This window comes from Urocampus carinirostris, chromosome 16, assembly GCF_059441175.1.
Source record: "Urocampus carinirostris isolate Australia breed hairy pipefish chromosome 16, RoL_Ucar_1.0, whole genome shotgun sequence".
Taxonomy (NCBI): Eukaryota; Metazoa; Chordata; class Actinopteri; order Syngnathiformes; family Syngnathidae; genus Urocampus; species Urocampus carinirostris.
The window spans coordinates 16742919-16766333 of record NC_142364.1 but is presented as its reverse complement, the minus strand read 5'-3'; the positions used below and the strand labels follow the sequence as shown (position 1 = coordinate 16766333).

At 40.6% G+C, this 23415-nt stretch overlaps 2 protein-coding genes across 2 annotated transcripts; both read left to right on the top strand.

Annotated features, from left to right (window-relative positions):
* Nucleotides 1-159: 159 nt before the first annotated feature.
* LOC148350454 (antihemorrhagic factor cHLP-B-like) lies at nucleotides 160-3424 on the top strand. The gene is made up of 7 exons (XM_088356022.1): nucleotides 160-381; nucleotides 437-547; nucleotides 1311-1395; nucleotides 1467-1636; nucleotides 2615-2731; nucleotides 3111-3191; nucleotides 3253-3424. The coding sequence occupies exons 1-7, from the start codon at nucleotides 190-192 to the stop codon at nucleotides 3397-3399; spliced, it is 903 nt and encodes a 300-aa protein (XP_088212148.1). The 5' UTR covers nucleotides 160-189; the 3' UTR covers nucleotides 3400-3424.
* A 1914-nt stretch (nucleotides 3425-5338) lies between these two features.
* ugcg (UDP-glucose ceramide glucosyltransferase) lies at nucleotides 5339-20155 on the top strand. Its single transcript, XM_088319819.1, has 11 exons — nucleotides 5339-5427; nucleotides 5528-5950; nucleotides 9005-9137; nucleotides 11900-12002; nucleotides 12201-12302; nucleotides 12393-12505; nucleotides 14203-14381; nucleotides 14441-14527; nucleotides 15965-16072; nucleotides 17650-17728; nucleotides 19172-20155. The coding sequence occupies exons 2-11, from the start codon at nucleotides 5853-5855 to the stop codon at nucleotides 19340-19342; spliced, it is 1173 nt and encodes a 390-aa protein (XP_088175945.1). The 5' UTR covers nucleotides 5339-5427; nucleotides 5528-5852; the 3' UTR covers nucleotides 19343-20155.
* Nucleotides 20156-23415: the final 3260 nt, after the last annotated feature.

Sequence of the window (23415 nt, the reverse complement as noted above, 5' to 3'; positions counted from 1 at the left end):
AAGGCCTGCCTACCAGTAACATTTTCACAGATGGTAGGTGTATGTCCTCTCTGATTGGTCAAATTAAAGCCCTGCCCACAACTAATTGGCTCACAGGAGGCAGGTTTGAGTCCTCCTTTCTGATTGGTTGACAACATATTTAAAGTGTGTGAACTGGCCAGTTATGCACATTTTACGTTAATTGTCACAATGGCGGCTCACTTGTTCGTGGTGCTGCTGTGTTGTGCCGCGGCGCTTCCTGCATTCGCGACTTCCTCTGTGAACTGCAACAAGGAGAGCGTGAAGGCAGCAGCCGACATGGCTGTCCGACACATCAACGCCCGACACGAGCACGGCTTCAAGTTCCAGCTGCAGGAGGTGCAGAGCAGCCATTACGAACAGGTGAGTGCGGCATGATTAGCTTTAGCATAGCATGTGAAAATGTCATTTGTCGCAGTTCTCAGGAGGCTGCCATATCGACGTGAACCTGAAGCTGGTGCAGACCAAATGCCACTTTACCAACCCCAAACCTGTGCAAGAATGTGAGCTGTGGCAGCTGAATGAGCGGGTAAACATTTGTTACAGCACAGAAATTCTGGACTATGGGTTGCTACTTTTCTACATTTTTAAATACTGCTTCTTATTCATTTTTATTTTTGTTTTTTTTTTCTCCGTTGTAGCGCTTCTATATTAAATTGGCATTACCGCATACGCAGGAGTGCGCCCATCTTATAACAAAACTTGATGTACTGTGTTGACTAAAATCCATAAACTCTGAAAATTGACTGATCTTAAGCTCTCCCATCCCTTGCGCATATGACAAAGTCGTAAGGGCGGAAACAAAGTATTGCTGCTACTACACAAATCATTATACATACCGACATTAGTTGTAATGATATGATGTCAGCTTTTGGCAATAATTGGTCCTCTCTCACTTTGCCATTTGCGCAAGGGATGGGGGCGCGTACTGTACATGACTCTGCATGTCTACAGGCTGTAGTAATTGTATGGGCTTCTGCATTTTCTAAGCTGGTCCAGTAGTTTTTGTTTCACTCTTGCGTGCGTTAATGTCAATTTATCATTGACTGCTGCAGACAGTCCACAAGAGTATCCAAATCACTGCACAAGGTGTTTCTATACTAGACATTTCCCCATGATTTCTAAAATGAGTTAATGGCTATGAATAGTTTATGGCTAAGCCTGCGGCTTGTACAAAAACAAAGATGCATTTCTTAAAATTGTGCATGCGGCTTTAAATCAGGTGCGTGCTGAAGTCTGGTAATTATGGTCGAAATTCGCTTTATATTGTCTGCTTTTGGATTTAATTTTAGGGGGCCTCAGCCACTTGCAGCATTGAGTTCTGGGTCATGTGGGGCATGGCCAAAATCACCAAACACCAATGCACCACCAGACCAGGTTGTGATCTTTTGGCACCTTTAAACTTTAAATTTTCAAACCTGACTGTCTCCATGACATCAACTTTTTAGAACTTACCAACGAGGAGCTGGTGACAACCTGCCCTGACTGCCCCCAGCTTCTGCCCCTGGACGACCCCACGGCAGTGAAAGCGGTGCACGACGCGGTGGTCAACTTTAACCGGGACGGCAAACATGGCAACTACTTCACCTTGATGGAAGTGTCGCATGTCACAGTTGGGGTGGGGCTTCAAAAATGATACTTGTCACCCTCTTTCTACTCACTGAAGTTTAACCCTTGAGTGGTGTTGGTCCCCAGTGACCTACTTCAGGGTTATAACTTTGTCTAAGGGTCTATAAATTCCAATAACAATGGGATTGTAAGATACCATCTTGGTTGTATGGGCTTAGTTGGACTCAGAGTCAAAGTTGACATACTAAACACATGAGTTACATTTTCATTTTTTTTAAATTGGAGTTTTGATCACCAGGGATACATGAGTTTATGTAATAAGACAGCATCCAGGCGTAGGGACTGACATGAAATACAAACTAACCCAATACATGGACTGAAAAAAAGGAACAAAGTAAAAAAACAACCTTGTTAAACACAGCAAGTTATCTAAATATTTCTTTTGCCACTGGTGGCTCCCCAAACATTAGACAACTGAATGTATAATAGTAAAAAAATGAGGGTTGTATCTTTTTATAGTGAAAAGAATCAATATAAGCCTCGCACAGCACCATATACAAAAGGCAGTAGAATTAAAAATTTAAGGAGGTTGGAATGGCTACCAAGTTAATCAAGCGGGCTATCTAAAATGTTTTTCCAACATAGTTAAAAAAAAATTGCCATCTTGTGGCAAAAATATTCGCAGAATAAAGTATCCAAAAAATTTTCAGATGTAAATATTGTAGGGAAGATTTAATTCAGTGTGGGAAGGTGGTGGTGACTATTTCAGTAGATTAGATGGTGTGCTAGTAGGGTTTGCGCGAAATATTGTAATGTTTTTAAGTACTTAGTTATTCCAAATAATGCCACCAAACAGTCTGGTTTTACAGGTGAGTTGTATATTTTTTGAAATGGTTTGGAAGATCTCCCAGAAATTGTCGCATTGGACATGACCAGAACATGTTGGTGTGATTGGAGATTGATTGCACAATTTGAGTTAACATCCTTGGAAACATGAATGTTAAACCTCTGATCTTTCCTCTTGTAGAACTTCCCGACCATCGGAACGGTTACATGGCTCAAGTTTGCCTTGGTGGAGACGTCATGCCCCAGGGGAGCCAGAAACACCTTTGTGGCTTGTGCACCTCTCTGCTCGACCAGAGCTGTGAGATTTGTATATAGTTACTATATATTTTCCATCTGGGCAACATTAGGAACTGCGGCCATATTGGATGGGTGTGTGTGAGCAGGTTTCTTTTTGTGATTGACCTCAGAATTGTAGCGAAGGAATCTGGTCTAATAGAGGTGGTCGCTAAAAATGTTCCAGGCTACGTCGGATGACAAAAGTTCACTGATTGCACCCAAATGAGCTAGACTAGGCCGCATTAGGGTTCAATTGAGGCTTTGGGACTCAAGGTGTAGACTTGTGAAACTAATTCTTCTGAACCCATCCAATTTGGCAGACTTCACATTCAGATGCTTGTGATGTCACAAACTAGCCATTGTTTTTGCCAAACTGCTTCAGTTTGATAAATTTCTTTTAGAGCCACGCCTTCTGCCAAACTTCCTATTACAACTTCCATCAACAACTGGGCGAGCTAGAATGTGAAGTGTATCCACCAAAAGTAAGTTTACGCAACTCATTTAGCTATTGCACAAAGTTCTTAATCTAACGTTTGTGTCCAGAATCCAGAACCTTTACTACCAGGAGAGCCCAGCCCCGTTTGCAAGCCGCTGTTCCATCAGAGTCCGGAAGCCTGCCTTTGCAAGGACAAGCTGGAAAATCCAGAGCCATCCCTTCATCATATTTGCCCCTTCCCGCTTAAGTTGTAATAAAGTGAATTTTTAGCGCAGGAAATCTGTTTTTTTTTTTTTTTTTTTTTTTTTCTCTTAAACTTGATTTGAGGAATTGAGCTTAAGGTACTAGGTCATAAATGCCAATGATGCGTATTGATGTATTTCATGATTACATTAGGAGCAGAGTAAGACAAAAGCCATAATCTGTGCTCCATAAGAAATTTAATGTATGTGAAGCCAACATGAACACAACGCAATTTGTTTGGTTCAAAATGAATAGGGAAAGTTTCAACTAGTTCAATGTTGCGCCAAGTTTCCAGTATTGGCTATACATTTCAAAGGTGTGTGTGTGTATATATATGTGCTCATTATACACTGTCCACAGAACAAACTAAACGCCCAAGAATGACACACTGGGCAATTTGGCTATTGGTGGATTTCTGCACATTCTATAAATTGTGTTCATATCCTTCTTGTTTTCAGTATCTTGTTCTTACAAAAGGACTCACTTGTTTTTAAACCATTCCTTTTCTGCACCACTTATCCTCATTGTGGTTTGCAAGAGGTGCTAGTTTCTCAGCTGTCTACCCTGAAATGGCTTGGACAGTTTCAAGGCACAGCGAGTTAGACATACAACGATTCACACATGGGCAATTTGGAGTCTCTAATCAACCTGCAATCAATTTGTAAGGTGGGAGACACCTGGAGTGCCTAGACGAAAAGGCATGGGGAGAATATGCAAACTCTTCCCAGGAGGCAGGTAGCTGGATTTGAACCTAGAGCCTCTGAAGTTTGGGGATGATGCTAATCACTTATCCCTGTGTTGCCCTGTTTCAAACCATTATGGTTAAAATGAGCCTCAAATAACTTGAGGGGGACAAATTTAAATGAAGGGGGACAGGGTCGAGCATGTAATAGTTTGATCAAGTTATCAAATATCAGTGACATGAAATGTGCTTTTATCTTAAAATATATATGATGTGGCACTCAATATGAAAATATTTGCATTCATGGCTCTAGAAAAGGTTCTAGACCTGTCCTTATAAAAAAGCAAGACCACATTTGTGGAAAATATGCTGAAATAAGTGTTTATTTGGTCAATTAACTTTGTCTTTAGTCAGTGCCGTGTAGTGTGCCTAAGGTTTATTAACCCTTAGTTGGAAATATGAATTGCTGATCAGTTATTAAGGCCGATACATGTGAAGGTTGATCTTGAACCAGCACACTTAAAAGGAACAATAGACACATGTGTGCTGAGTGATTGAAGGAACATCCACGGACTTGGTTTCCTTTTCTTTTTTTTGTAGATACCAAAATGGAGAACGCCACATATTTGCACAAATCAGTCTTCAAGAGTCGCTGTCATGTGTTTGTTTTTTAAAGTCAGAGGCATCCGATTGTGGTGTTTTTGATTATCTTTCAAACGTATTTAAATCCTTCACTCCGCTAACACACTTTATCAAGATTGCAACTGGGTATTAGGATTATGCGGTCCCTTCTCAAGGTTTTTTCATTTTCCTCAAGCTGAGGTATTTGAGGTTTTCCTTGCCCTCATGTAGGTTTTAGATCAGGGGATGGTGTCATAATAGTCTGTGGTTTGCAATAGGATGTGGTCTGTGCAGCCCTTTGAGACTCTTTGTGATTAAGGGCTATACAAATCAACATGACATGACTCTTAATTGTCATTGATAACAATGTAGTGACTATTGCAACAGGATTAGATTACCTCATGTGCGGTCCCTCCTCAAGGTTTTGTCATTTTCCTCATCTTGAGGTTTTTGAGTTTTTCCTTTCCCTCATGTAGGTTTCAGATCAGAGGATGGAGTAATAATAGTCTGTAGTTTGCAATAATCTGTGGTCTCTGCAGCCATTTGAGACTCCTTGTGATTAAGGGCTGTACAAATAAAATGGCATGTGACTTGACTTGATAAGGGAGATTACAATCATTAAGGAGAGCAACTGGCGGAGGTGGACAGGTTATGAAAATGAGAAACATGACGACAACGATACTCGCCGGTTTTCGGTGACGTCACTTCGGGAAAGTGGAGCGTGAACAGCAAGTGGGTGAGTCAAGGCAGAAATGATGAGAAGCATCCTTACTTGAGACCGTTAAAGCAGATCGGAAACACCATTGGAAGCGTCACCCCTGCCCCCTCCTTCCCAGGTCCCCCTCCCCGCCCCAGGCGCTCGTCAGCTGACCAGCGGCCGCCGGTCTGCTGACTGTCAAGCGATCCAGTGAGGCCAGGGTGCGATTGGACGCGCTTTTCATCCACTGGGGCTGTGTATTTCCACGCAGAGTGGATTTGTAGACTGGATCTCCCTTCGGCATCCTTGACCGCATCCAGCCGAGTTGGCGTACCTCGGTCGGGAACCCTTTCCTCGTACCCCCGCCTTCTTCCCTCCCCGGCGGCGGCGGCGGCGGCCGATCGGCCGTCCGTCCGTTCGTCAGTCCGACCCGGCTCGCCTTCCCCTCTAGCTCCGCTAGCACCATGGCCTGGGCAGAGGTCGCCATGCAGGGCCTGGCCGTCTTCGGCTTCTGTCTGTTCGTCGTGCTGTGGCTGATGCACTTCATGTCCATCATTTACGTGTAAGTTAGCCGCCTAGCCTACCTAGCTTTAGCTTAGCTTCACTTTAGCTTCTCCTAGCATAGCCTTTTCACCAAATGCCTGTTTTCTCTTTAAAATTTACTAACTAATAGGAATATGGATGAAAAGACTTTGAATGAAAACCATACCGTGTGTATACTCGCTAGCCGGACCGCTACGAAAGACCTTTTTCGTGTATTTCTTTCCTTAATAGAAACTCTAATCACCTAATATTTAATAAGGGAATTTATTAATATTCAGGTGTGTTGTTGGATAGGACTGGAACCTCATTTCCGGTTTTTAAAGCACTGCATCCTTTGGATGTATTTTCTTAAAAATTTCTTCAAAACTAGAATACACTAACAACCATATTTTATGTATATCCCATAAATTTAGAAACTGTATAGTAAAACAAGCCAAGTTGTATGTTTTCGTTTACCTGATTGAATTAGTTAAACATTCACGTAATTCAGACTACGCTACTTTTGAATTTTCCACTGCCTCCGACCTAGCAAGTGGCTGCACTAAAAATTAAAGGGACAGTGTGTAATAATTAACACCTAGATGTAGCTATATTGTGTAGTCTGCAACCGAAAACAAGTTTTTAAAAGCGCAAGGAAGAATGGAAACTAAGAAGACTCAAAGTGACCATACCTCACTGTTTTTAATTTTCTTTTTTTGTTGCCTAGTATTTTTTAGTTTTTTTAAACACTCATAGCAGCAAGATGATGGAATAGTAGGTCAGCTCCCTTTAGGTCAGTGGTTCTTAAATAATGGGGCTCTCAGGGTTCCCGCGGATCCTTGAAAAGTCTTAAAAGGCATTTAATTAAATATTCCAAAATAAAGGCCTTAATTGGTATTAACATGTCTTAAATCCAATTTTTGAAAGTCTTAATATTTGAACACATTAACAAGATTTATATGGGTTTGAATAAAAAAAGATGAAGTCAAATAAAGCTCTTGTCGTGCATCATGATAAAATAAAAATGCTACATAAATGTAGCAGAAGAGTTTTTGAGAATTAGTAGTTATGTGCCACTTTTGACTAAGCATCCATGATGCAGGTACTAAATAATACACGCTGTCCCTTTAACCGATTCCGCTATGAATCAAAAGAAATGAGTTAAGTGATAATTGCTAGTCTGAGCTCTTTTAGTTTAATTCCTGTACTATTTTAGGAAGGTCTGATTCTTTGAATAATGAACGAAAGAGTCCTGGTTTGTTTTTCCAGAAAAAGCCGTTAGTTCCCGTGAAGAGCGGAAGTTGCGACCAGTCACGCAATGACACACCCGCTCACGCAACATGCAACACGCGTGACTATGCCGGCCGAAGTCGAAACTTCCTGCTAGAGGAGTCGGGAACCTTTTTGAGCCATAAAAGCCAAAATATTTAGATTTATTTTGGGGGGGAGGAGATTGCCACGCCATATATTTTAAGACATAATTCAATAAAAACGCGAAACCTGATAATTCTTTACCACATTTGGACTTTTGATGATTTAATCAAATCTATGAAATGACAATAACCACTTAAAATTAGTCTCCCTCCTGCAGTTACTTAAGTTTAGATGGTGATTTTTGTCCTAAATATTGGTTCCTAAACAAGGTGCAAGCAATGTTCTTTCGGAAAAATGTCACCAAATACTGCAAAATACCAACTTATTTACCTTCAGTGTAGACAGCCCTGGGCGAGGAGAAGGAGTGTGCGCGCCCTTTCAATATCTCTGCCCATTTCTACCGCTAACCCAATCAAATTGCTTCATATGCTTAGCTTGAGCTTCCGTGTATATAAAGTCTGTTTTGTGGCTTTTCATTCTAAAGTGTCTCGAAAATTACCAAAGTGGTTTAATGAGCTTCAATGTTTAGGATTATTTAGCAATTTTCTGCCAAAAAGGGTCTATTGGTGTCACACCTTGACTCTTAACTGAAGTTAAAATCGTGTGTTTTATATACTGGACTGAACCAATTTAGCTGACAGCACGTGCAACAATCGGCTTTGCATGTTAAAATACTGTTTTATCTCAGAGCCAAACATAGTCGTGGAAAGTGCTATATATATATATATATATATATATATATATATATATCTCGAGCCGTAGGTTCCCGACCCCTGCGCTAGAGCATCCTCCAAATACTGGCTTTAGGGCTGCAACAACAAACCAATAAAATCGATTACTAAAACCGTTGGCAACTAATTTCTTCATCGATTCGTTGTGTCGTGCGATTTATGACCCACTAAGTACGTTAAATCAATGTAGATAAGAAGCATTGAACTTCCATGTGATGTTTAGGGGTGTAGTAACACGTTTGCCCGGCAGAGGGCGCCTCAAGAGCGTTTTTATGAAAAAAAAATCTTACATTTACAGAAAACTTTTTTTTTTGTTTTAACATGGCATCTTTCCAAACAAAACTGCATGAAACAGTAAAACTTCTGACATAATTGAAGTTGTATGTTATACATTTGTATTTATGTTTATTTTTAAGTTATTTGACAAACACTTGTTTTTTTCATTGTTCTATAGAATATTCTGTTGTTGAGTGCACTGTTTTTCTATCTGTCGATAATTTCAATATTTGAATGAAGAGAAGGAAATTAAGAATGTGTTTTTTAAACTACGGATTCATCGATTATTAGAATAATGGTTAGTTGCAGTAAATTAGTTTTACCTGGTTATATCAGTATCAGAAATTATTTTCCCCCCATTTTATTAACACTCCACTTATTGAAACATAAATATTTTGTTTGTTTGTTGTACATGATTCAATTGTTTGTTTGTACATGATTCAGATTGAATCGTTTCTTGTACATGATTCAATTGTTTGTTTGTTTGTACATGATTCAAATTGAATCGTTTCTCCGGCGCCGTCACGAATGGCAGCCACTCCAGCAGCTCCCGTGTTATTTTCGATTGTTCTCAGTTATTTTCGATTGTTCTCAGCTTAGGGATGCTGCTGGAAAAGTGAATTTCCCTTCGGGGATGAATAAAGTATCTATCTATCTATCTATCTCTATCTATCTACTAACTGAGTGCTCCCCTCGTTCTTCAACCCCTGCAGGCGTCTGCACCTGCACAAGAAGAAGTCTGATGTCAAGCAGCCAGCAGGCGTCTCTTTGCTCAAGCCGCTAAAGGGCGTGGACCCCAACCTCATCTCGAACCTGGAGACCTTCTTCACCATGGACTACCCTAAGGTGGCTCACCTCTGATCCTTGACCATGTTCAGTGTTTGCCATATCATTTTGTGAAGATCCTGTGTGTGAACAGTCAAGAGGGGTCTGAAGGTTAGCTCTCTGGGAAGGAAATTTTCAATTCAATTGATTCGATCTGATACATTTTAATAGCAAAACTACAATGGCTGTGCGCAATTAGAATACTATTTGAATCAAAACGTGAAACGTTTTTTTGGGTGGCATTCACCTTTAGAAAGACCTACCCGATTGCTTGTACAAAGTTGTGATTGGTGAACCTTGTCTTGGTCAAGAGAGTACAATGTCTTTCTGGGAAAGCTAAAGATTCGGTAAAACCAAAGATACAGAGACATCTTCTTTTGGTAGTTTTTACATCTCGGATAAATTACCTGACTGCCTGTAAAATATGTTGTTTATATTTCAATTTGTTTTGTTCTGGGAGAGTGGAATGTCTTTTTGGGAATAATGCTTAGTCTTTTTTGCAATTCTTTTCATCTAGGATAACCTACCTGACTGCTTGTAAGATATGGTGTTTGTGTTCTGGGGGAGTCGGAAGTTTTGGGGGGAATAACGCTCAGTCTGTTTTTTTTTTACATTTTTTTGTACGTCTAGGATAACCTACCTGACTGCCTGTAAAATATGGTGTTGATATTCAATGTGGTTCTGGCCCGGGGAAGTGGAGTGTCTTTCTGGGAAAAAGATGCTGAGTCAACCAAACCAAAAGTGTTAAGTCAGCTTTTTGGTATTTTTCACATCTAGGATAACTTATCAGACTGCCTGTAAATCATGGTGTTTATATTCCATGTCATTTGTGTTTTGGGAGAATATAATATATTTTGGGAATAATGCAGAGTCGTCATTTTTTGCATTTTTTTTACATCTATTGGGGTGCCTTTCTGGGGGAAAATGCTGAGTCAACAAAACCAGAATGCTAAGTCAGCTTTTTTTGTTAATTTTTCACTTCTACAATAACTTACCTGACTGCCTGTAAAATATGGTATTTGTATTTTATGTCGTTCTGGTCTGGGAGAATGGAATGTCTTTTGGGGAATAATGCTAAGTCTGCTTTTTTTGCATTATTTACATCCAGGATAACCTAACTGACTGCCTGTTAAAGACTTTGGTCATATCTAAACGCTTCCCCCTTTTTCTTTGGTCAACAGACACAAAATAAAACCTATAACTCGATCCTAAACAAAAACCTTGTCACCTTGCAGGAGATAGTTAAATCTATGATAATTGTGTGTCCGTGTAATCTATTGAATCATAAATACACTAGTTATGAAAGGCAATGACTCATCCATAAAGCATGGTCAACAAGACAGTAGTTTAATCCAAAAACATGTGGTTGACATCTAACTAAAAATAACTAGTGTTGTTCTGACGTCGATGCTGTACTAGTTTAAGGAATCGTATCCACAAGTAAACAGACCCCATCACCCATATGAATTTTAAATTTAATTAAATGTAAGACCCATATCAGTAATTCGGTAAAATACAGTATTAAATATCTGGACTGCTGCTGTGACAGGTTGCCGTTTCTTTTAAAAGGGTTTGGTTAGTTGGATCCTTTACCCACACGGGTTGTAGGGGCACAATTTCCTGTGGTGTGTCTTGGGCAAGTACAGCCTTGTGGCGCCCATCCCTCTCCAGGCAAAACATGTTTCAAACCGGGGACCTTTTGCATGTCAAGCAAATGTGCCAGCCACTGCACTACGGAAACACCTTTAATGGTTTACAGGAGGTTCTTGTAACATGCAACTTATGAGCTACAGTTCAAGCCCTTGTCCACCAAAGCATTCTTTCTGTTTTAAGCAAATTTTACTAATTGCTTCCAATCACCATAGTTTTTTTCCGTAGAATACTTGGCGCGAAACATTTTTTTCTGGTCACAGAGAATTAAAAAATGCGGCGCCCGAAATGTCACATTCTACCCAGCCGTCTAATCACAGTGCAGGCGGCGTGGGATGGGAAAAACACCGCAACAAAAAAATGATGTTGTTGGAAGTGTGGGGCATCATTTATATAAATCTAAAAGTTATTTTGATCAACTTCACATTTATATATCCATCCATTGTCTTCCGCTTATCCGGGGTCGGGTCGCAGGGGCAACAGTCTTAACAGGGAAGCCCAGACGTCCCTATCCCCAGCCACTTCCTCCAGCTTATCCGACGGGATCCCGAGGCGTTCCCAAGCCAGCCGAGAGACATAGTCTCTCGAGCGTGTCCTGGGTCGCCCGTGGGGCCTCCTGTCGGTGGGACATACCCAGAACACCTCCCTCGGGAGGTGTCCAGGAGGCATCCTTATCAGATGCCCGAGCCACCTCAACTGGCTCCTCTCAATGCGGAGGAGCACTGGCTCTACACAGAATGCTTCCCGGATGACTGAGCTTCTCACCTTAAATGTGCTCCTCCATGATTTGCTACCTTATCGTGGTGGAGGAGTTTGTGTGTCCTGATGATCCTAGGAGCTATGTTGTAGGGGGCTTTAAGCCCCTGGTAGGGTCACCCATGGCAAACAGGTTCTAGGTAAGGGGCCAGACAAAACACAGATCAGAAGACCCTTTATGAAGAGAAAAAACATTAGTCCACAATTTCCCTCGCAGGTGACCGGGGCCCCCTTCTGGAGCCAGGCATGGAGGTGGGGTCCTCTGGCGGGGTTTATATATATATTTCAAAATGATATACTCTTTAATAATACAAGTTTATGACACTCTTCTAATGTATGGGAAACACTGATGTGTACGTTATTGTATGTGCCTGCAGTACGAGGTGCTGATGTGCGTTCAGGATCAGGATGACCCGGCCGTGGATGTTTGTAAAAAGCTGCTGGGCAAGTATCCGAATGTGGACGCTCGCCTCTTTGTCGGTAAGACCACGCGCCTTGTGACTTTGTCTTCTGCACGTGCTTTCTCACATGCAAAAACTCGAGCACTCTGTACCACACATGTTCACATTTTCAGTCACACGCACATTCGTCTAATGTCACCCCAGCCACAACCTTTTAAAAGGCATGCACACTCTCATAAAACACCATTTCACATACATTATTCCCTGTCTCCAACAGGAGGCAAGAAGGTGGGCATCAACCCCAAGATCAATAACCTGATGCCAGGCTACGAGGGTGCAAAGTACGGCCTGGTGTGGATCTGTGACAGCGGCATTAGAGGTTGCATAGCGCTATCTTTGACTCACCGTCTGAGCGGCCCCATGCTAACACTGACCAAGGCTAAATGTTGTGTGTGTGCGTGCTCTGCAGTGAAAGCCGACACACTGACTGACCTGACCAATCAGATGACTGATAAAGTGGGACTTGTGCACGGCCTGCCGTACGTCGCCGACCGTCAGGGATTTGCCGCCACGTTGGAGCAGGTGAGGCACACAGGAAGAGAAGCTAACAAACATGTGTATCACTAGAGCTTTGCTTACTACCATGAGAGCACTTAGTTTGAGGATAACCAGTAGGATGTTAACTCATAGTACTGCGACTAATTTTATATATATATAATTTTAATGTAAACTTAACACAGTAATCGTCAGCTCCTAAGCCACTTCCTAACATTTTCTTTTTTAGAGTATATAGCGCACTTGGATCGTGCAGCAGGACAATGATCAGAAACACACCAACAAGTCTACCTCTGAATAGCTGGAGTGGCTAAGTCAAAGTCCAAATTTAAATCCAATAGAGATGCTGTGAGGGCAGCATGGCGGTTGAGTGGTTAGCGTTCCGTGGTACAGTTCTGAGCTCATAGGATCAAATCCAGCCACCAGCCTTCCTGTGCAGAGTTTGCATGTTCTCCCTGTGCTTGCGTGGGTTTCCTCTGGGCATTCCGGTTTCCCCCCACATTCCAAAAACATGCATGGCCGGTCCAAATTGTCCCTAGGTGTGAATGAGCGAGCAAATTGTCTGTCTCTGTGTGCCCTGCGACTGGCTGGCAACCCGTTCAGGGTGTCCCCTGCCCACTGCCCAAGGCTAGCTGGGATGGGCTCCACCACCCCAGCGACCCTACTGAGGATAAGCGGTACAGATAATGGATGAATGAGATGCTGTGGAGTCACTTTAAATGGGAAGTTCATGCTTGAAAACCATCCAAAATGGCAGATTTGAAACAATTTTGCAAAGAAGAGTGGGCCAGAATTCTTCCACAGCGTTGTGAATGACACATTACCAATTATCGTAAACATTTTATTTCTGTTATTGCTGGCAAAGTGGGCCCAGCTTGCAATAAGCTACAGGGGGCAACTACATTTTACACATAGGAGAGAAGAGAACTGCAGGTTCGAGAGTGTTCTCCATTCGGGCCCCGGTCCTGTGGAATGCTCTTCCCCCTGAGATATGATCTGAAACCTCAATGGAACTGTTTAGATCTAGGCTTAAAACACACTTCTGTTCTATAGCTTATAAATGACCTATATTTCACATTGACAATATCTGTGTATTGTTTGTTATTGCGACATCCATTGCAGCCTGGTCATCCTGGAAGGGGGATTGCCTCATGTGCAGTCCCTTCTCAAGGTTTCTTTATTTCCTGATGCTGAGGTTTTTGAGTTTTTCCTTGCCCTCATGTAGGTTTTAGATCAGGGGAGGGTGTAATAATAGTCTGTGGTCCGCCATAATCGGTGGTCTGTGCAGCCCTTTAAGACTCCTTGTGATTAAGGGCTATACACATAAACATGACTTGACTTGACATAGGACCACATAGGTTTGGATTTTTTTTTTTTTGCTTTATAAATGGAATCTCCATTTCAAAACTGCATTTTGTATTCCATTGCGCTGTGTCTGTGTGATATTAAAATTGGTTTGATGATCTGAAAGCTTTGTTAGTGATGAATATGCAAAACACATAGAAATCTTAAAGAAAATATTTAATGCAACATAGTATTTGTCCCTGACTTACTGTTTTTTTGACACATCCAGCTTAAATAGGGCTAGGTAACCTATGAGGATCAGGTAAGTCACATTAGCTCCGTCCTCTTTTGCAAAAGGCAAATCAAGAAGACATCGACTTGCAAGAGGTTGAAAACAAAGCTAACCCAGATCACGCTAACTAAAAGAAATCCGCCGGCAGGTCTACTTCGGGACGTCGCACCCTCGCTCGTACATTTCGGCCAATGTGATGGGCATCAAGTGCGTGACGGGCATGTCGTGTCTAATGCGGAAGGATGTCCTGGACCAGGCTGGCGGCCTGGTGGCCTTCGCGCAGTACATCGCAGAGGATTACTTCATGGCCAAAGCCATTGCCGACAGGTAGATAGTTCACAAAAACACACACGCGGACACATTGTCATGCTTCTGCTCGTCCGCAGAGGCTGGAAGTTCTCCATGGCGACGCAAGTGGCCTTGCAGAATTCCGGATCATACTCCATCGGCCAGTTTCAGTCCCGCCTGATCAGGTGACTCCCGCCTACGAGCTGGTAATGGCCACTCAGACGTCAGTGTATCATGATGTAGAGCTGTGGTCACCAACCACTGGGCCGTGCATAGGTACCGGGTCGCACAGAAAGAAGAATTTTTTTTTTTTAATATTTGGGTGCTATGGTCACCTAATTATGCAATTAGGCGACATATAACATCACATTTGCCCAGCATTGAATGCAACTGGAATCGATCCTGGATCACGGAGGTGAGAGCGCCAAATGACAAAGAAAAATTTGCTATTTATACTCACAGTGCCACGTTGTACAACATTGTAATGGGCCATTGAGGGAAAGAGTTTAGCAAAAACAATGTTGTACAATTTGGTACCATGACCCAAAATGGTGTGACGATGAGATAAAATCGAATGCCTTTTCCTATGTCATTCAGATCCCAAGTAGTCTAGTAATTAAACAGTGGAATTTGGCTTGTCATCCTCATCATTATTATTCTAGTCATTGTGTTTGTTACGGATGATATAATTGGGCCCAGCCACGAGACTGTAGTCAGACATTTATGTGGACTGAAAGAGTTTAGAATGTCTGTTTGTCTAAAAATAATCGGGCCGAAAGCCTGCTGAGACAAAAAAACTATATTACCCACAATGCCTTTAGACTATAACCGCAAAGTGACTGCACAAAAGTGTTTTCACATCAATGCCTTAGAGTGGAATTTAGGACTAAATGATCCCCAAACTGTCCTATTTTAGATTTTTGGAAACAAATGAATGTACTTGTTATTGACTTGAATCTATTTCAATTTTTTTCTTTTTTCACAAATATACGTATTATTTATTTTACTATTTTGTTTTCTTAAATTATCATTTTGGTATTTTTCAAATATATTATTTAATTTATGTATTAATTATTTTCTTATTATATTTCGATTTTTTTTTATAGTTTGTGTTTATTTTACTTTTTTCTTTTATGTATTTTTTTAAATATGTATTTATTTTTATCTTTTTTAACTAAACTATAGTTTTTTTCCAAGTTGTGTGTGTGTATGTAATATTACTGTGTGTGAATACTGTATGTGTATATGTATATATTTTTTTACAATGTGAATTATAGGATATTATATTATTATTATTATTATTTTCTTACATTATATAATCTCTCTCTCTCTCTCTCTCTCTCTCATATATAACATGTGTGTTGCTACATTTTTTTCAATAACCTGTGGTGTTTGTGACTTGAATAAGTCATAAATTCAGAGTTTTACATGAAGGAGTACTTATTCATGTTGCATTCCGTTCAATGACATTTCATTCTATGTATAAGTGTCATTGGGGCCTTTTATAGGCAATTATGACACAGAAATGCAAATGCAGACCATAAATCCACGTGGCCCTTGTTAAAAATGGGGTTGACGCCCACAAGGTTGAGCGTCATGTCCTGAACTGTTTTTGCTTGCAGGTGGACCAAGCTGCGCATCAACATGCTTCCCGGCACGGTTCTGGAGCCCATCTCCGAGTGCTTCCTGGCCAGCCTCATCATCGGCTGGGCCGTGCATTATGTGTTCAGGTGATGGGCCGATTGCATTGTAAAATATGTAAAGGTACATGCAGGGAATTATTGACAGCAACCGAATAATCAGCAACTATTTTATGATTATCGTAAATTCCAGACGACAAGCCGCTACAATTTAAACCAACAATGTCAAACTCACCCCGGCTCCTGGCCCCGATCCAGACTTTCTGTTCTCAGGCCGGCCGGATCATGAATATAATATCGGCTTAAGAATTTAGGCTTACCGCTTTTTTTTCAGTATTATGCGTTATCATTCAGCCTACTTTAGTAGCCTACGCGAAATATTATAATCATGGATGACAAGGCATCTTTTTAAATAATTCATTCACAAAGAATGAGAAAACAATAATTTTCCTGTTTGGCTTATAAAGCCATAGTGTGTAATATTTGACCACTGTATTGCCTCATGCAAACAAAAATCTGTGCCACTGAGCACAGTGTAGCAGCAAGACGGCAAAAAAACATGGCAAAGACTAATTGGTACAATACTAATTTCGCAACTTATTTATTTTTTGTGTAAAAAATTAACATTGGTATGATAGTTGCCTCGTATTCAAATTCGTGTTTTTTTTATTTTTATTTTTTTTACTGATAAAAAATTATTTCTACCACTAGGGGGCACAAAATATTACACACTGTCCCTTTAATGCATTAATGCAGGGGTGTCAAACAGGCGGCCCGAGGGCCGGATCAGGCCGGTTAAGGGATTGAATCCGGCCAGCGAGGCAACGCTGAGGGGAGCGCAAGAGAAAAATAAGCTACAGGTTGAAATATGTCCATCTGATACTGCCAAAGCCAAGTGCCTCTCACAAAGACACTGTAGTTGTATTTATTTCTTTCTCTCTCTCTCTCCCTTTTTCTTTCACTCTCTCTTTTTATTCTTTTTTTATTCTTTTTTTTTTCTTCTTGGCAGAAAACATTTACAATAGACCAATAAAATGAAGATTAGTTCACAGAGGTCCAATTCAATTGTATGGTTAATCACAACTTCCATTATTGTATATCAGACACCAATCGCAGAAGTGTGCGCGACACTGAGGAAAACAGCAAGCTGCTCTTTTTTACATTGCGTGCGCTCTAAATTCAAAACGGCGTGTTTCATCTTGAAACATTTAGGATGGCTTTTGAGAGAAATCAGTCCACATTTTTACCAAAATAATTCACATAATACAAAACAAACGGGAGGTTTGACGGTGCTTTATTCAATATTTACAACGTACTCGGGATATTTCAACTTTTTCTCTCACAGATCGAATCCTGAATTTATCAATCTTATCTGTTTTTTTTTCCCTATATCATCAGGAGTTTCCTTTAATCCTCAAAGAACGATTACAAGCAAATGCAATGTCGTCCATTACTGCGGTGCAACTTGTTCAAAGACAATATTGAGTTTTCTTCTTAAATTTGCGCATGCTGGTTTGAATCAGGTGAACTTTGTAGTCTGTAATTTACAGTAATCGTTTAGTTAACATAATTTCAACTTCTCAACATTAAATGTTCACAGATTTATATTCGTTTTATGATTATGATAATTTTGTTGAAGATTGATTCCTTACGCTGTGTGTGTGTAGGTGGGACATGATGGTGTTCTTCATGTGTCACTGTCTGGCGTGGTTTATTGCTGACTACGTCCAATTGACTGGAGTTCAGGTACGGGCCTTTCACATTGTTTAACTTACAATTACTATTCACTTACTTCACTCATTATTGTGTTAAGTGGAAAGGAGCCTTGGGGAATCGGATCACACTGTGTTTTCAAATTACACCACAAGGGGTTCGAGCTGGCCGGTGGAAACGGCTAACAAGTTCACGATCTAATACATGGGTGGGCAAACTTTTTGGAGTCCCGGGCTGGATCAGGTTGAGAAATTTGGCTAAGGGCCCATAGACCCGTCCCATTTTTTCTCATTTGCATTTATGAATAAATATATATGAGAACATATACATGATGTTTATTTTTGTTTGTTTTTAAATAGATTAATTTAATCAAATTGGTTTTGAAACACAATTAAAGGAAAATAATAGGTTCCTGTGTTAAGCACTAAATTCGATGTGTGTGTTATGTTTTTGTCTGAAAAGTAAATGTAAATCTGGATTTTGGCTCAAGATCAGTGTTTTTCAACTTTTGGGTCCGGACCCAAAAGTGGGTCGCAGCCCAGTTTTAAATGGGTCTTTGCATTAAATCCTTTAACAATGGATGGTGTTAATTCCTTGCAAACAGAATTTGACACCCACATTTTACACCACAGAAGAAGACAGTTAAAAGTTTGGCTACACATGTTGAACATGGCGAAATGCAGATACAGAGGAGAATATTTGAGTTAAGGGAAGTGTTAAAGATTTCCTTAAAAATGCAGAAACTAGAGGAATACTGTAGGATTACTGCCAGCACGGCGGATTTGTGGTTAGCACGTTCGCGGCACAGTTCTGAGGTCATGGGTTGTGGAGTTTGCATGTTCTCCCCGTGCTTGCGTGGGTTTCCTCTGGTCACTCCGGTGTCCTCCCACATTCCAAATACATGCATGCATGCATTAAATTGGCCAGTCCAAATTGTCCCTAGGTGTGAATGAGCGAGTGAGTTGTCTGTCTCTATGTGCCCTGCGACTGGCTGGCAACCAGTTCAGGGTGTCCCCTGCCCACTGCCCGAAGATAGCTGGAGATGGGCTCCAGCACCCTCGCAACCCTAGTGAGGATGAGCGGTGCAGATAATGGATGGATAGATGTATTCTTACTTGAAGTCGTTTTAGTTTTGCTGGTAGTTTTTTAATATGAATAATGTATGTTCTATTATCACTGTTTTGAAATGCACAATCCTTTCATTCAATATCGCAGCTTGTACCAAGAGTAGGATGGACACCAGTTGAGAACCACTGTTCATTATGCATCAAAATACGGTCTTGTAGCATTCTCTGCCGGACCAAAGTGCAAAGGGAATGGGAAATTCAAAGCACTGCCGTATTTGTTTTGAAATAACGTGCTAAGGGCTGAATAAATTGCGTGACACGACGAATCGATGTTCAATTTCGTTACCCGCGCTTTTAGTAACCGGATTCGTTGTTGCATCCCTAAACACGTCCACATTTTGATTGACAGGGCGGGCCGCCGAGCTTCTCCAAGCTGGATTTTGCCGTGGCCTGGTTCATCCGCGAGTCCATGGCGGTCCAGATTTTCCTATCTGCGCTTTGGGACCCCACCATCAGCTGGCGGACCGGCCGGTACCGGCTCCGATGCGGCGGCACCGCCGAGGAGATCCTGGACGTGTAACCGTCTGCAGAGACTCACGCGCGCGTGTGGTTTTTTTATGACTATTTATGTTCATTTTGGTGCTAACGTCAGCCTTGAAATGGAGAGAGAACCTGTGGAAACCCGGACAATGATGTGAGATGACGCCACCATAGCGGTCCAGTCTAGGGGAGGCTGTCAGCTGTCTTTTTTTTGTTGTTATTGTCCGGTCACTGAAATATTCCGACGACGACGTCAAAACAGTGTTAGCGAGCTCGCGCGGTACATTTCTCCTTTCGCGTGAGCGCTTAAGTGTTATATGTCGTAGCATTTCAAGTCAACTAACGGATGCGTGTGGGCGAGCCGTCAAGAAACACGGGTTTCCTTTGACATCCAGCGTGTCGGGGAAATACACTTGAAGCATGCACGCCATCGCTCCGAACATGTATAAATTCTGAGCGTTTTTTGTTCAAAGTTCTCCGAAAACTGCAGCGTTTCGAATCAGGACAGCAGAAACTTGCGTGTCGGCGGCCTGTCGGAAAGTTGCAGCCTAACATCTGTTTTTCAGCAGCCTGTTGTTAAGGCTAAACATGACATTTTAGCTTAGCATGACCTGCAAAGATAGTTGAAAAAGAAAGTGAATAAAATGCAGGTTTAATCATCAGATTAATTGGTTCTAATCATTTTGAGAATATACAGTTGTTATTCGAGATCTAGTAGATTTTGTATTTAATGTGTTTGAGGAGAAGGAAATGCTCAAACACGAGGAACTGCAACTCTCAACGACTAGAGTTTAAATACCACGTTCATTTTTCTTTCCAGGTATGCGCGGTGAATAAAAGCTGTTTAGGTTTATTTCAACATCTAATTTACAAGCATTTGCTCATAATATGGGTGAAGGATATTCCGATGTCTTGCCGCGCGCTCTTTCCCGGGACTAGAGTATTCCGACTGAAAAAAAATACAGCTGTAGAGAAGCAATGCAGTTGGGGATATTTATTATATAATAAAGGTAAAATCACAGTGCAGCCCAGAGCATTCAATGGAGACCTGTTCTCCCATCAAAGGCATGTAAGAATGTTTCAACCCCTCTCTTATAGTGAAAACGTACATGCATCATTACGGACACTCAGAATTCAGACCTTACATTACAAAGCAAAAAAAAAAAGGAACTCCCTCTACAAGATGAGTACTGAACATTGCTGAGTCTTCAAAGTTATGGGATAAGACCATTGCTTGAAATTACACTGATCAGCAAGTAAATGCTTCACTAAAATAGGTGGATAAATACGATATGCATTTACAACAGCTAAAAAGAATGATGTGATTTTCAAAGTAATGATGGAATGATTAAATAATTTATATAGCTACAAAACTCATGCGATAGTTTCAACATTCTTGGTGACCTATTTTCATAATCTAGAAACATTTTTCTAATGTCAAACAAGCTCGAGATGGCTTTGTTTTTGAAACAACACTACAGTAAAATCTTTGCTCGCCACAAAATATTAGATGAAAAAAATATATCATTTAAACTAGTCTGCAAATACAAAGAAAAAAAACACATGGCATTTTCTAATTTTACATGTGTATTTAGATAAAAATACATAAGGAGTGATTGCATTTGCATTCAAGTGACTTACTCAACACGCCTTCACATTAGTAACATTTAGTTTAGCAGTAGCAATTTTAGCTTAGCAACCAGATGATGACTTTGTACATGACGTCAGATGAATCTGAGGCTGTCCAATCAGATCTCTGCCGATCAACCATTGCAGCAAGAACAATAAAGTATTAATTTAAAATATATTTATATTACTTGTGTGTGACATGTTGTCGTTTGTTGATATTTTGAAAGGTGTGTCTGCTTCAGTTCATGAGAATAAGAATCTGAAAACATATTAAGAAAGCTCTAGTGGTTATCCATCCATTAACTGCACCACTTCTCCTCAGTAGGGCCGCGGGGGTGCTGGAGCCCATCCCAGCTATCTTTGGGCAGTGGGCAGGGGACACTCTGAAGTGGTTTTTGCATGTTCTCCCCGTGCTTGCTGGGTTTCACCTGGGCACTGCGATTTCCTTCTACATTCCAAAAACATGCTTGTCAGGTTAATTGGCTGGTCAAAATTGTCCCTAGCTGTGAATGAGTGAGTGAGTGGTCTGTCTCTGTGTGCCCTGCGACTTCCTGGAAACCAGTTCAGGGTGTCCCTTACCCACTGTCCGGAGATGGCTGGGATGGGCTCCAGCACCCCCGTGACCCTACTGAGTATAACCGGAGTAGATAATGGATGGATGGATAAAGTATGATATAACCTTTTTACAAAAATGTTCTCATTGTTTTACCTTTTTTAATCCAGTGTTTTTCATCAAAATAAAGCCTGTCCTGTCCTTAAATAAGGAAAAGAGAGTTTTAAAAATGCCACAACTTTTGAGGGTTCTTGTGTTAAATTTGGGGGGTGATCGTGCAACCTTCAAAATGAGCTAGTTCCGCCCATACCTTACAACCAAAACCACCAGAAAAACAACGATAAACGACAAAAACGAACCACAAATAGGGGGTTAGAGCAAAAAAGCGGCCTTAAAAATGACCAGAAAACACCCAAGAAATGACAAGCACAATAGGTTGCGGAAAAATAAAACAACCCGATAAGAACAAAACATTGACAATAAAAAACAAGAGAGGAAAAAAACAAATACAAAAAACAACCCCCCCCCCCCAAAAAAGCAAAACTTAAAATGATTGCAAACAGAACGTGACATTTAATGAGGGTTGGCATGTACACATTCAGTGCGTGATTACTTGTCAACAACAACTTGCTAAAAGGTTACCGCAGGAAAAACTCGCCAGGCTTAAGTCATGAAACAATATTTTGAAGCAGAGAAAGAGTCAAATTAGACTAAATCGGAACGACAATTGTAAGGACTCTCGCAGTGTTCAAGGGATTTATAACATACTTAACAGGGTTGGGTAGGGTTACTTTAACTGGATTACTTTCAATTACTTTTGGATTACTCCAATAACAAATATGTTAATAAAAGACAAAAGAAACTAAATATGAATAAAATGATGACTCACAACACGTGGTAAGCTTTCTCTCCTGGCTTTGATCTCCGGCAAAACTAACATTAAATGCGACTGAAACAAAATGAAAATAAATCCAAACAGCTTGCCAACATCATTTTTGCCGTTCCATGTATTCCGTTACTCTCCAAGCCTCCACAAAATTTAGTAATTTTATTAATATTTAGTTTATTTTGTCTTTTATTAGCATATTTGGTATTGGAGTAATCCAAAAGTAATAGAAAGTAATCAAGTTAAAGTAACCCTACCCAACCCTGATACTTAAGATTCCCCCCGCCCCCTTGTATTGATTTAAACATGTCTTTGTTTTTTTTATTGCATTTGTTTTTATCTGTATTTCTACAGCATCTTGTGTTTTCTTGAAAGTATTTACTCTTTACTCTTTTGTTTTTTTTTTTTTACTTTTCCATAAAAATTTTGTTTGTATTTGCAATGTTCATAAATATATCCCCTGTGCGCATGCGCACTAGGCATTTTATCTCTAAAAGCTTTATTGAATAAACGCAAAAACATTTCCATACAAATATCTTACCACAGTGTTGCGTAAACAGTGTATTCAATTTGTACAACAAATCGAAATACTAATAAAGAAAAATATTATAAATGAATAAATGAATAAATAAAACATGCCAGGGGGGTGTGAAACAGAAAGTTATTCAAAAATGCCCAAATTTGCAAATATTATTTGTTTTAATGGCCTTCTCGTTCCAGGAAAGCTTTATGGATATCATGTCATGTTTCACTTCACAAAGCCTATGCAGGATTTTTTTCTACAAGTGAATTTGCATTTGTGAACGTAGTATTTTTCTGTGACAGCGATGAGATTGACCATGAAGGTTTCCATTAGCTTTAACTTACATGTCTCTGAGCTTTTAATGCCAAGTATAATATCTTTCCAAAATAATGGGAACCCATTGTCAATCTTATCAGCAAAAAAGTGACAAATTTCAGACCAGATTTATTTTCACCTGAGGGCCGAGCCAAAAAAATATATTATAGTTTCCGGATCAGAAGGGCAAAATGTACATAAGATTTT